The sequence below is a fragment of the Stenella coeruleoalba genome (assembly GCF_951394435.1).
Source record: "Stenella coeruleoalba genome assembly, chromosome: 6".
Classification (NCBI taxonomy): Eukaryota; Metazoa; Chordata; class Mammalia; order Artiodactyla; family Delphinidae; genus Stenella; species Stenella coeruleoalba.
This window is the reverse complement of record NC_137151.1, coordinates 113,708,205-113,721,096: the sequence shown is the minus strand read 5'-3', so window position 1 is coordinate 113,721,096 and position 12,892 is coordinate 113,708,205. Positions and strand designations below refer to the sequence as shown.

The following is a 12,892-nucleotide window of genomic DNA, read 5'->3' as shown; positions in this document are numbered from 1 at the left end:
TGGTTTTGTACTTATTTGTTCTTATGCTTCTAGATTCAGTTGGATCTGTCAATATAAACCATTTTCCTTGGAGAGTCTGCAAGTCTATTGACCTAAATCCTAAATATATGGAGCAATTTGTTAAAATATTGACATCCATTTATGTAAAGTCATAGGATTGTCGATCTGGGAAGCCATTAGTCCCCAGCATCATAAAAATAAGGCCTGTATGGTGGCCGACTCATTCATTTATCCTGAGAACATTTATTGCATCCTGCTATGTGCCAGGTTCCAGAGGTATATGGATGACTAAGACAATTTCTGTACCTGAGCTCACACTACAAGGGGAAGTGATTGATAAGTAAGCGTATACTTGGGCACACAAGATGTAAGAGAACACGAAGGAAGGGATGCAGAATCTCTATGTGAGAAAAGAGGATTTGGGGGAATCATTGTGCTCATACCTTTTGAATTTGGCCTTGAAAAATGAGTCTGATTTTGCCAGCAGAATAAAGGAAAAGACATTTGGAACATTCCAGGAATTTCTGGAATGTGCGAAGGGTAAAGGCATGAAAGAACGGGGTGCGTTTGTGGAATGTGTAGCTTTAGCATGGTGTGGGTACCAGCACAGGAAGCCAGAGAGCTGGGCTGTGAAGATTCCTATATGCCATGCTGAGGAATCAAAACTGTCCTGAACAGAAGACCTCACCCAGGAAAGGACCCAGATCAGCATTTTAGCAAAGTGCTAGTGGTCATTGGCCTCATGTGGGTAGACACCACCTAGAAAGTCACTGCAGCACCCCAAGCGAGAGACGTTGCAGGCCTGAGTAGCGGCGAAAATGGACAAGAGGTTAGGGGTTTATTTACAAGATGGAATCCATAGAAATTGGTGATCAAATTTGAAAGGCATGAGATCAAGGGGGCGAGAGGAATGAGAGGGAGGGGAACTTAAGCTGAACTGTAGAACGAATTAGATTGAGCCACGAGATAGAGCTTGCAGCTACTAAGCAAAACAGGGACTAAAGGGAAAAGAATATGCTTGATTCAGTTTGGAATACGGGGATGTAGACTGAGGAATATCCAGGCAGAAATTTCTGGTCAGTGGATGAAAATATTGGATTAGCGCTGCAGAGAGAGATCAGGCCTAGATAAAGATCTCACTTCGTTAAGCCACCTGCATGGAAGACCCAGCTGTAGAGCGTCAATGAGATCATCTAGGAGAATGTATGTGTTGCAAAGAGAAGAGGCTCTCTTGGGAAGCACCAGTCTTTAGGAAGAACGTGGGTCCCTAGAATGTAAGCAACCTGCCGCAGAGATGTTTGTTTTGCTGATTGATGTGTCCCAAGCATTTTGTAAATACTTCTTAAATGAATGCAAGTTTCGGGGGGCAGATAAATCATCCAAGGAGCCTGAGAAGGACCATCAGAGATGGAGGAGGAAAACGGGCACTGAGTGGTATTGCCAACATCAGGGTGTAAGCAAGAGCAGATTTTCAAGCAAGGGTTGGGTGAAGTGTATCAGATGCCGTTGAGCCATAAAGGTGGGAGAGGACTGAAAACTTTCAGTGAGCAGACCTTCCGTAAGGTATGGAAAGCGAGAGTTGAGGAATATGTGAGAAGGGAAACAGCCGGGATGGTGCCTGAGTGGCTGTCTGGTTGAAACATTGGAATTGAGCCTTATTTGCATTATGGGGAGTGGTCTTGCTACTTGCTACATTTAACCAAATCTATCAGACTCTGCTTTGGTCTGTGACAGTGGTAGCGGTCCTCGACATGTGGTCCCCACACCAGCATCATTAGCATCACCTGGGAACCCATGAGAAGTTCAAACTGTCGGGCTTTACCCAGACCTACTGAATCGGAAACTCCAGGGTAGGGCCCAGGAGTGTGTGTTTCAATGAGCTTTCTGGGTGATTGGGATATACTCTGTAGTTTGAGAAGCACCGGCCTGGGACATAATTTTGAGAAAAAATAACACAATTGAGCTAATTTGCCTCTGAAGAATGAGCTTCTGAGAGTTCTAAAGCTAGGAGCCAAATTTACAGACCAGAGGGCCGGAGCAACGAAGCACTGCCCTCGTGCCTGAAACGCAGTGGCGGCTCAGCTTTTATCTGTGCGGATGGAGAGGTGAGCTGGGCAGCTTCACTCCTGGACTGAGTCTCAAATTTCCTGTTGTGACATTAAACAGTATTATCTAAGGACACGCTCAGCTTTAATAGAATGTGGTTTTACTTTTATTCAGGGCCTGGATTTCCATAGTTCTACTTTTCTGGCTTTACAATACCATCTGATATTTTTATCTTTGGTGTGCCACATGGGTGTCACTGTTGAAAAGCTTGAATCACTGGCCCATGTTTCCCCTGATACTACTGCAAGTTTATCAAAATATTCATTTTTGTCTTACCAGGTCTGCGAGCTAGATATTATCTTTAATTTTGAAAAGGCTTATTTTATCCTGGATGAGTTTATAATCGGTGGAGAAATTCAGGAAACATCCAAGAAATCTGCTGTTAAAGCCATTGAGGATTCTGACATGTTACAGGAGGTCAGTACACAGTTTCTCATGCCCTGGGAAAAGATGATGGTGGTGCTGTGATGGCGATGGTGGTAGTGGTGATAGACTGACTGACACTTACTGGGTGTTTACTCTGTGCTGGGTAGTTTTTATTTTTAAGGTAAATTCTTTATTTTTTAATTTTTATTTAATTTTTAAAATTTTCGGCTGCATTGGATCTTAGTTGCAGCATGCGGGATCTTTCGTTGTGGCACGTGCGCTCCAGAGCGCATGGGCTCTGTAGTTTGCAGCACGCGGGCTCTAGTTGAGACGCGCAGGCTCGGTGGTTGTGGCGCACAGGCTTAGTTGCCGCATGGCGTGTGGGATCTTAGTTCCTCGACCAGGGATCGAACCCGAGTCCCCTGCATTGGAAGGATTCTTTACCACTGGACCACCGGGGAAGTCCCAGGGTGCAGTTTCTAAGTAAGTTACGTGTATTAACTTATTTAATTATCACAGCAACTCTAAGAGGTAGGTATATTGTTACCCTCATTTTAAAGATGAGTAAACTAAGACACAGAGAGGTTTAATGACTGCTCAACGTCACACAGCTAGTAAGCATGGAATAGAGATTTGAACCCAGGTAATTGGGCTCCAGAGTCTTTGCTCTTCATGTCTGAGCTTTTCAGTGAGGATACCACACTATCGAAAAGGGATTACATACTTGGTGCTGTTCTTTTCAAGAATAATTTTATGGGAGGTATAAAAAGCCTTTCATTAAAATATCTGTGCTGCCCTGGGAAAGGAGAATAGCAATGCATCATTATTTTACTTGCCAGGGATACTAGAGCTTTATTATTGAAGATGGCGATCATCATATTAATTAAAATTTCCTGCCTTCCTGGGAGGCTGTATGTGTGCTCTTATTTGCATAAATAAATTGGGAATTCTGTGGCTTGCTTGTCAAGGGATAAATGGGCCCTGCAGCAGCCATTTGGTCATGTTCCTGACTCTGTGATACTTATATAAAATACACTGGGGCTTTTCTTGTAGATACAGTCCAGATTTGCATTGTCCCTAATATCGGAACGTACCTACATTAACCCCTTCAGTCCTCCCGTGGGCACTGTGAGAAAGGGTGCTTCACCCCACTGAACTTTGCCCTTCCAAATGAGATGATCTGACCAGCCCCTGCTCAAGCATGCCTTTGCCGACCTGGTTTCTACCCCAGCTCTGCCACCTCTAGGTTCTTCTTCTCACAGCATCATTGAATCTATCTTTCTATTTTCATGATAGCTGGTCAGAAGATTCCAGAGCATTATCAAGTGTCTTTTAAAAATTGGCATTAAAGCCATTCTTGCTGCTGTTTGGACGTAAGAGCCTGCTTCAGTGACTAAAACATTAGACGTGCCTTCCGAGCAACAGTTTTGGCACATCTTTGAGCTGATTACTAGCTCCTGCCCATCTAGGGAACCAGTCCTCAGGTGAATGGATACCGAGAAAGATACAGGGTACCCCTGAGCCTCCGTGCTTGCCTGTTAGGAAGCTGATGCATTTATTTCTAGATGCGTTATCACCTCAAAAAAATGCATTTAAACTTTCTGATGTTCACTTGGCTGTCTCCAAATGACACAGGAAGGGAATTTTACAAGGTACTTGAGAAATCAGTGGTTTGGAAATTCTCCATTACCTTTCTTAAAATATGCCAGCGGGTTATTTATAATTCTATCCTCAGGGTCCTTACTGTGGAATCACATTATAGGAGAAACAGACATTGAACAGGGTCTTGGGCACTTCAGTAACTAAAGCTCCTTGAATTAGGGCCAAGGTACACCTGGGTTATTTTGAATTTCCCCTCTGCAGGAAGTAGAATTTTAAAGGGCCTGCGGGTTATCTGGTGCTTCTAGTTCCATTTAAATCTGGGAAGCAGGTATTGCCTGCTATTTCAAGAGAGAGGCCTTTCACAATTAAACATTAATTGGTCATTCCCTGGTGTCCCTGGTGATTGAGTGGAAGGTCTTGATAGGTGGGTCTCAGGGGACCCTCCATTTAGCTGCCGTGTCCCCATAGGGAGCAGGCAGTATCATGACTGCCCTCCAAATCTTTCACTGAATTCACAACACCTGCCAAATAGAAACAGTGTTACCAGTGTTCTCTCGGGATCTGGTACTTCAGCTAAGTCAGTGAACATCTGGGGAGCTGGTTGAAAAATTGACTTTGTATATATGGTTTGCTTTGTGTATCTGGTCAGAGCAGTTGAGCACAAGTAATATAATTGCATAAAGAGAAAAACTGATTGCTTTCTTTTTCCCCTGTCCTTTGGACCTGAGCATGTATTTGTATTGAATACAAACTCAGTTGCTTACGTTTAAGGGAGGCCTTTGTAATATTGCTTTTACTTTTAGCACAACTGAAAATCTCAGAGTAGGCCCTGAACTCTTCCCTGAACTCTACCCAATAAAAGTTTTTTAGAATAAAAAAACTGTCTCTACATTTTTAGTAAGAAGATATGTAGTCTTAAAGCCCTAAATGCTCAGAGCTTATTCTGAGTGTACCGGGGCTAGATGTTGATAATATGGAAAGAAAGGAACAGTTTAATTGGTTGGATATGACTTTAAGAGGTACCTTATTTTGAAGGTACCTGTGGACAATGGTGCAAAAATGATTAGAAGGAAAAAGAAACTCTGAAATAAGGTAGTGATCCTTAAATACAGAGGTTGCAATTCTTGGGATCACCAGTGGGGGCGACAAACAGAAGATGTTCCGACCACAGAATAAGAAAGCAAGTTAAGAAGGGAGGGTCAAATGGTACCTCATTAGATCAAGCAATAGGATACCTCATATGTGTATGTGCGGATTCCTGAGAACCGGCTAGGTGCACCCCAATACTGTCACCCTTAAAAGCACAAACCATGTTAAACAGCTATTGCATTGTGGTTTAACCAGGTTAAAATGCAATAAAAACTCGTAGCATGCATAGTGATGAATGCACAAGAAACACTGCTGTGCTGGATAGATAACTGGGGTCCCAAGATACCCTAGTCCTCTTGTGAAAGGCTAGGGCAGACATCTTTAAGTTTGTGCCAGCCTTAAATGTCTGTTCCAACCTTTAAAGGGGCAAGCCCAAGAAAGTACCAACCTCATATGTCATTGGCTCATGTAACTGTACGTAACAGTACAGCTCAGAAAGGGCAGCCAGCGCAGTCTCAGGCAGGTTGACTTATCCGGTGGTGTGAGGCAGTGCCAATAGCTAGAGACCAATGAACTGTGAAGCCAGTGAAGTGACAACTCCAGGACCTTTCCTGGCCCAGATCCCTTCTAAGGCTGCAGGCTCATATGGTCAAATTTGCAAAGGTAAGCTAGCTCAGCTGCAAAGAACTTGTGGCCATCTATTGAATATGTAAGATATTATAGAAGTGTGTCAGGCACTTAGTGAATGAAACCATTCTGCTATTGTTCTGGATTTTGTGATATTTGTAATTTTTTTTTTGCGGTACGTGGGCCTCTCACTGTTGTGGCCTCTCCCGTGGCAGAGCACAGGCTCTGGACGCGCAGGCCCAGCGGCCATGGCTCACGGGCCCAGCCGCTTCGCGGCACGTGGGATCTTCCCGGACCGGGGCACGAACCCGTGTCCCTTGCATCGGCAGGCGGACTCTCAACCACTGCGCCACCAGGGAAGCCCCGATATTTGTAATTAAAAAAAATTTGTAATCTACTCTCATTTTTTTCTCATTCTAAGTAAATTCGTACCCAATTTTATATTTGTAATTTTGTACACTCTTTTAAATGGGCTAAAGTCTAGGTACCAAGAAATAGTCATGGGCCCCTGGCCAATGTGATACCCCTGCCAAGTTGACAGACATGGACAGTATCTGTAAGAGGAGAGACAGGGCAGAGGTCTTAAGGTGTGGGCTTCTCTTGGCCAGTGCTCATCCAGGAGGTGTAAGAGCTTTATAAGAAAGTGTGGATAATGGACCACAAGTATTTTCAGCAGAGGAAGACTGGAGTTTGAAGTAGAGCTGGTGAACACAGTCAGAAAACCTGATTTCTAACCCTAGTATCTTCTGAGCAGTCTTGCTTAGCCATGATCTTGGTCTCTTTGGGCAACGCTGGTCGATGTCTTCCCTGGCAGGTGCACGTGAATCACATCTCCTGAGGTTCAAGCTTAAGAACAGGTTAAGCATTGCTGGTTGCGCTGTGACTTCCATGTAAGAGGTAGGGGTGTTACCAAAGGCTGGCCCCTTGAGCTCCCTGATTGATTCAACCCAGGGACCTTGTTACACAAACATATGTTTATAACAGGAGAGGGTAGAAGAGGAAGTCCATCCATCATGCATAATAAAGGGCTTGCATCATGACTGTAACTTTGAACTCTGCCTGTGGTTGTGAATCCATTTAAACATTTTTTTAAAGTACTGGGAAAAAATTAGGGCCTTGTGGCATGTTAGCAAACTTGGTAAGTTATGAGGCGGATGAAGAAACATAATTTATGTACTTTGGAGGAAAGCCTTTTCAAACTACATGAAAGAAATTCTTAAGAATTACGGTCTGTTTATCCCTTATGTCTTGGCAATAAGATGATCTGTATCTGTAATGATACATATGTTATGTATGTATGTAACGATACATACGTTATACAGATTTCTCTAATACCTGTGTCTGGAGGTAGTCCTCATGGTTATTTTAGCAGGCACATTTTTCTGAAGTCAACAGCGATAGCTTCACAGCTGTTGCTTTAGCATTTCTCTTATCAGACATTCCTTTTATGGTCAAGTTTAGCCATTTCTCTGTTGAAAGTTATTTAATTCCAGCCATATGGATGTGTATACAAATTATACTCAAACTTTGAACCACCTTTCTTGATTAGAATGCAAAGATTTATGACCATGTACACTTCAAAAACTTCTTTTCGGGAATTCCCTGGTGGTCCAGTGGTTAGGACTCTGGACTTTTACTGCTGTGGGCCTGGGTTCAATCCCTGGTCAGAGAACTAAGATCCCACAAGCTGTGTGGTGCAGCCAAAACAAAAACAAAAACAAAAACTTCTTTCTTCTAATGGCAAGATAAATGAGTAAGAGAATGAAGAATTTTCACAGTCTGCTAAAGGATGTGGTTTAAGGGAAAATTGCTCTTATATATGGTTCTCTTTCAGACAATGGAAGAATACATGAACAAGCCTACGTTTTAACCATGCATCTACTTGAAGACTCCAAGTGCTACATGTTGTGAACCTGTAAATAAGCAGTGCCTTGCATCCAGTTATTTGACAGAGCCTCTGGTACCATGCCAAAAATAACTTAAAAGGGATTTTTCTGTTAATTAGCAAAAATTATTGTTTAACATAATATATTTATCATTATTCATTTCTGTATTATACTGTATATGACTACTTGGATGTTAAAACAACTGCTTCATTGCTCAATAGGCTGAATGTTTGTTTGCAGTGTTTTAACTCCATGTCATATTTTTGAGCTAATTTAAATAAATTTATTGCAATGTGTTTTGTCGCATTTGGTCCTCTACTGACAGGATGTAAACTATATTGTCATAATCCATGATTTTGAATGTAAAGTATATCTTATATCAATAATACTTTTTCTAAATGTTTAGCTTTTTAAATTGTATAATGATTCAAAATTATGTTAATAGTTCAGAGTTCATACATGATGTTAGACATTTTAAATACACTTAATACTGTAATTTCAGTCCAGATACAGTGTATCTGATTTTAATGTCCTGAATTCATTAATTTTTCAGGGCTGGAATTAAGGACAACAACCAAAGATAGTATAGGCCTTAAGTGTTTTTGATGCCTTGGAAGCTGCTATCTAGGCTGAGGTTTTAATTTTACCTTTTAATTGAATATAAGGGGCATTCCAATAAGGTTGTGTTTTGTACAAACTCTATGTATTTATTAAGGTTTTGAGACATCTGAAAAAGTGTCTATAACTTCCCTTACTATAAAAATAGTATAATAAAGATGAATAACAGTAGCAATAATACTTATTAATACTACTATTTTAATAATCTTCTATGTTACAAGCACCCTTAGTTGCTTGAGAGATTTTTGTTTCCAGTATGTTTTCATGTATATCTAATATATTTGAAGACATTGTCTATTAGGCTTACTTGGAGCATTTAATATTATTGCAACCTATATAGTAGGTGCCTTGCCTCCTTTTTCTTTCCTCATCTCCCAAAGAAAATATTTGCTGCTGACTGTTACTATTGTGACTATGTCGCATTCATGCTTCCTGGAAAGTTCTATATAACCAGGTGGTAGAAGTGATCAGACATTCTAGGGAAATAGCTTGTACTGTTCTGTCTGGTGCCCTGCTTTTGATGTCTTACCTGTGCATTTTCAATGTTAGTTTTGAGGTCAAATGTCATCATGTTGCAGTGGTTGGGGACCTTCTAGTATTCTTCCTAAGAGAAGAGTGTGCTTGCTGTTGGGGAATCCAACATGAGGGGAAAATGTCCTCTTTGATTCATCGTGCCAGACATATTTAGGGAAAGATGGCAAGACAAGAGTGGAAGAACATGAGGAAAAATTGACCAACTCCCAAATATAACCATTATTAAAAGGAAAAACTTCAGGTTAGTATATGAAGTAATTATGGGGCTTTTAATATCTAATATTTCCTCAGATTAATCATGTATTTACAATTAGGGCATCAGGTTGAAGTTTGTCATTTTTATCACTTTGTTTACTTTAGATCTTTGATTTTGTGCTTTAGCCTTTTTTTTTTTAATATGGCAGAACTCTTTATTTTAAAAACCATTGTATAAACTTTATGTAAATTGATGTAAGTTTTTCTGGTTCTTTTGAAGCTCTCCACCATTTTTGGATGAAGGTATTGATTGAATCTCATTCAAATGTACTCCACATATTCTGGGGAATTCCATATTAGACACTGTCTAGTTATAGCGGGGGCTCCTCAGACTTTATGTCAGCAGCGCACATATGGTGTGAACATAATGATGTGGCACTCTGGGGTAAATCTGAGGGATTTGGGGGACATCTTACATGGACTTTGGTGAAAATAATCATTATGTTTTCTTTATATCATATAATTGTCATTATGTTTTCTTTATATCATATAATTGTAATAAAACCACCAAGGGAAAGATAATAAATATTAAACTTGTATAAAAACTTGCAAATAAAATTTTTTAAAGTTTTTTATTGAGGAACTTCAGCGTGTTTTTATGAATATAACTTTTTTAAATCAGATTTTATGCTTGAAATTGCTATCCATAATTCTTGTTGACGTCCTTCTAATATAACCTCTTCATTTTTTTAGTTTTTTATTGAGGAACTTGAGCATGTTTTTATGAATATATATATATTTTTTTAAATCAGATTTTATGCTTGAAATTGCTACCCATAATTCTTGGTGAAGTCCTTCTAATATAACCTGTTCATTTTCTAGACAATTACCTATCAAGGTGGAACTTCATAAGCAGGTGACAGCAAATGAGAGAAGAGAATTTATTGTTCTGCTCCTATTGGCTTTTTTCTCACCATTCACCCACATTTTGATAATCTGATCTCTTTACATGTAGTTAATGACTCAACCACCCTTTAAATCTACTAACTCCTTTTCGTTCATTAACAAATGTAAAGTTGACATTTCTTATGATAACTCAAGTGAATTTTTTAAAAATTTATTTATTTTATTTATTTTTGGCTGCATTGGATCTTCGTTGCTGCGCTCAGGCTTTCTCTAGTTGTGGAGAGTGGGGGCTACTCTTTGTTGCGGTGCGTGGGCTTCTCATTGCGGTGGCTGCTCTTGTTTCTGAGCACAGGCTCTAGGCGTGTGGGCTTAAGTAGCTGTGGCATGCAGGCTCAATAATTGTGGTTTGCGGGCTGTAGAGTGCAGGCTCATTAATTGTGGCACACGGGCTTAGTTGCTCCGTGGCATGTGGGATCTTCCCGGACCAGGGCTCGAACCTGTGTCTCCTGCACTGGCGGGAGGATTCTTAACCACTGCACTACCAGCGAAGCCCAAGTGAATTGTTAATTCAAACTTTTTCCCGTATCAAGTCTTCTGAAATAGTATAAAGCATTTTCATCAAACATACAACAGATGTTCTTCTAAAGCTAGTAATTCTTCTTTAGGATTTGTATTATAATACCCATGAAATATCACTCAGAACTGTCTTTAACTTTACTTTTTTAAGTTTTAATCAATGAACCTTATTGGTAAGTGTTAATATATTTTTTTTACATGGTCCCTGCAATTTTAAATTAAGTTCAGTAGATGCTCTGGAATGTGAGTAAGCAAGCCAATGACTCTTTCAATAATTTGTGAAGGGAGGGTCATTAAATTTTTTTTTTTTTAATCCTTATTGAATGTTCTAAGCATTTCCCTTCAGGGCTTAACAGCATAGTTCCTAACAAGGGTAGACTTAACCGTCTTCTAGATTAGATAGAGTTGTTTTCATGTGGTTGACATGTCCTTTGTTTAACTAATAGTATTATTCCAAAGTGGTAATTTTTACTCATTCCTTTGGAAAATAGTGAGTGTTTCCATGGAGGGTGGTAAAGAGAGCATTTATGCAATTGTGTGAGTTAATGTGGGCTTTTGCTGTTGTTAGCATGATCTTATAACTGAGCTACACCTGATATTGCTATAATTTATAAGAGAACTTTGCTTCTTATTTTACACTTGTGCATGTTTAAAATGTTAATCTTGTGTAAAGTGGTTGTTTAGTAGAAAGACGCCAGCATAGTTTACTTGATAATATTTTGAAGTAAATAAGACATTTAGACTGAAGAAGAGGAAAAATTCTGAGAACACTTGGTTCCAAATGTGAGATAATCCTCATACTGCTTTAATAGTGATTTCAAACTCTCTTTTATACTGTTTTTTGGAGGGAACGAAATCTGTTGAATTTGTGAAGGCTCCAGTTTTAATAAAATTTTTCCTCTACAGTGGAAAAATATCTAAAATTTGAGACTATATAAATGTGAAGAAAAAAAACTAATGGACTTGTAAGGGGTTTATGGTCGAAAATTGTTTAAAAAATAATTTGTTTTTAAGAATGGTACAAAAATAAATTTTAAAATTATAAAAATATAATTTTGAAAATGAAGGCAGTCAGTGTTGGAAGTATTAAAATATTAATTTCCCTTTAATAAACGTCTAAAAATGTCTTAAATTATAAACATTACTTTCATTTATGTAGGATTAAATAATTTTGGAGAATCTGTATTTAAAGGATTGATTATATTTTCCTGTTTTTAGAAATAAGCCTTTTTATTTCTTGAAGCCAAATTTTAATGCTCTTTTATTGGGTCAGAATTTGGCTAATTATATTAAAAGCTAAAACTGAAACGATGGATGGATGAGTGAATAAACGAAGGCACATAATAAGAAAAATGGACAAAATCAATTATGTTCTACTTAAAATGTCTAATCTTATGATAGTAATAGTTGTAAAGAAAATGATGTGTACATACTTCCGCTATTAGTTGAACACTTCGTTAAAAATGTAAGAGCAGAGAGCAAATTAAGTTGGAAGAAAATTTAAATTTTTTACCTACACACAAAGAAGCTCAAGAATGATAAATCATAAAGTAAAAATCAGACTAACTCATCTGGAAGTGTTACATGTGTGTATATTTTATTTACGTCCTATCAGTTCTCTGTGCTTTCTGTATTCAAAATCGTATGAGCATAATTACTGAATTTAGGAATTTTTCTGAGGCAGCCATCCAAATGCTATTCAAATATAAGTTCAACTCTTGTGAACTTTTGAATCGATGAGAAATAACTGCTTATCATTTTTTAAACTTCTGTATATGATTTTCATCCATCAGTCTCAGAGCAAGCAAGTGGGTTTTCTCTCTGGTCGGGATGTTCTGAGGCATAAGACTAAGTGTCATGATGATGTTTAGAGCATCAAAATGGACTAGGGATTGGGAGACTTCACGCTTGTCCTGAATGTACCACTGACAAGGTTCATGAACTTGCTCTTTGGAATGGATGGAATGTCAGAATCAGATGGGATCATGGAAGTGAGCTAGTCTGAACTACTCATTATACAAGAGAGGAAAGAATAATCATTACATTGACATTTATGTTTTAATCAGGTCCCAGTGCTAATCATTTGCTTAATTAAATCTTGCCTTGATCAAAGGTGTTACCTCATGAAAGTATTTGATGAGCTTGTTTCCTGGTATGAAATAAAAGCCTAATGACATTCAAGCATGTTTTTCACCCTTTTAAATGATACAAGTGAAGTATATTGAGTGCACTTTAGATGAAGGGTGCCATTATAGGAGTAGAAAGAAGAGCTGCTCTTGGAATACAGATAAAGCGTGAATCACCAAGGTTGCATTGTTGATTTTTGGAGGTAGAATATCTTACGTGTTTTAGGTGAAAGGAGAGGACAGAAGGGCAATACATTTTTT

At 39.0% G+C, this 12,892-nt stretch overlaps 1 protein-coding gene across 2 annotated transcripts in view; it reads left to right on the top strand.

The window, feature by feature from the left end:
- The window catches only part of AP1S3 (adaptor related protein complex 1 subunit sigma 3), a 56,945-nt gene extending 47,016 nt beyond the window's left edge, over nt 1–9,929 (top strand). Inside the window, exons 4-5 of one of the 2 annotated variants that reach the window (XM_079924702.1) lie at nt 2,386–2,523; nt 7,625–9,929. In XM_079924702.1, coding sequence (XP_079780828.1) covers nt 2,386–2,523; nt 7,625–7,660 — 174 coding nt within the window. In that variant the 3' untranslated portion in view covers nt 7,661–9,929. Of the gene's footprint in view, nt 1–2,385; nt 2,909–7,624 lie in introns of those variants that run through there. The other variant, XM_079924701.1, reaches the window with a different exon arrangement.
- Nucleotides 9,930–12,892: the final 2,963 nt, after the last annotated feature.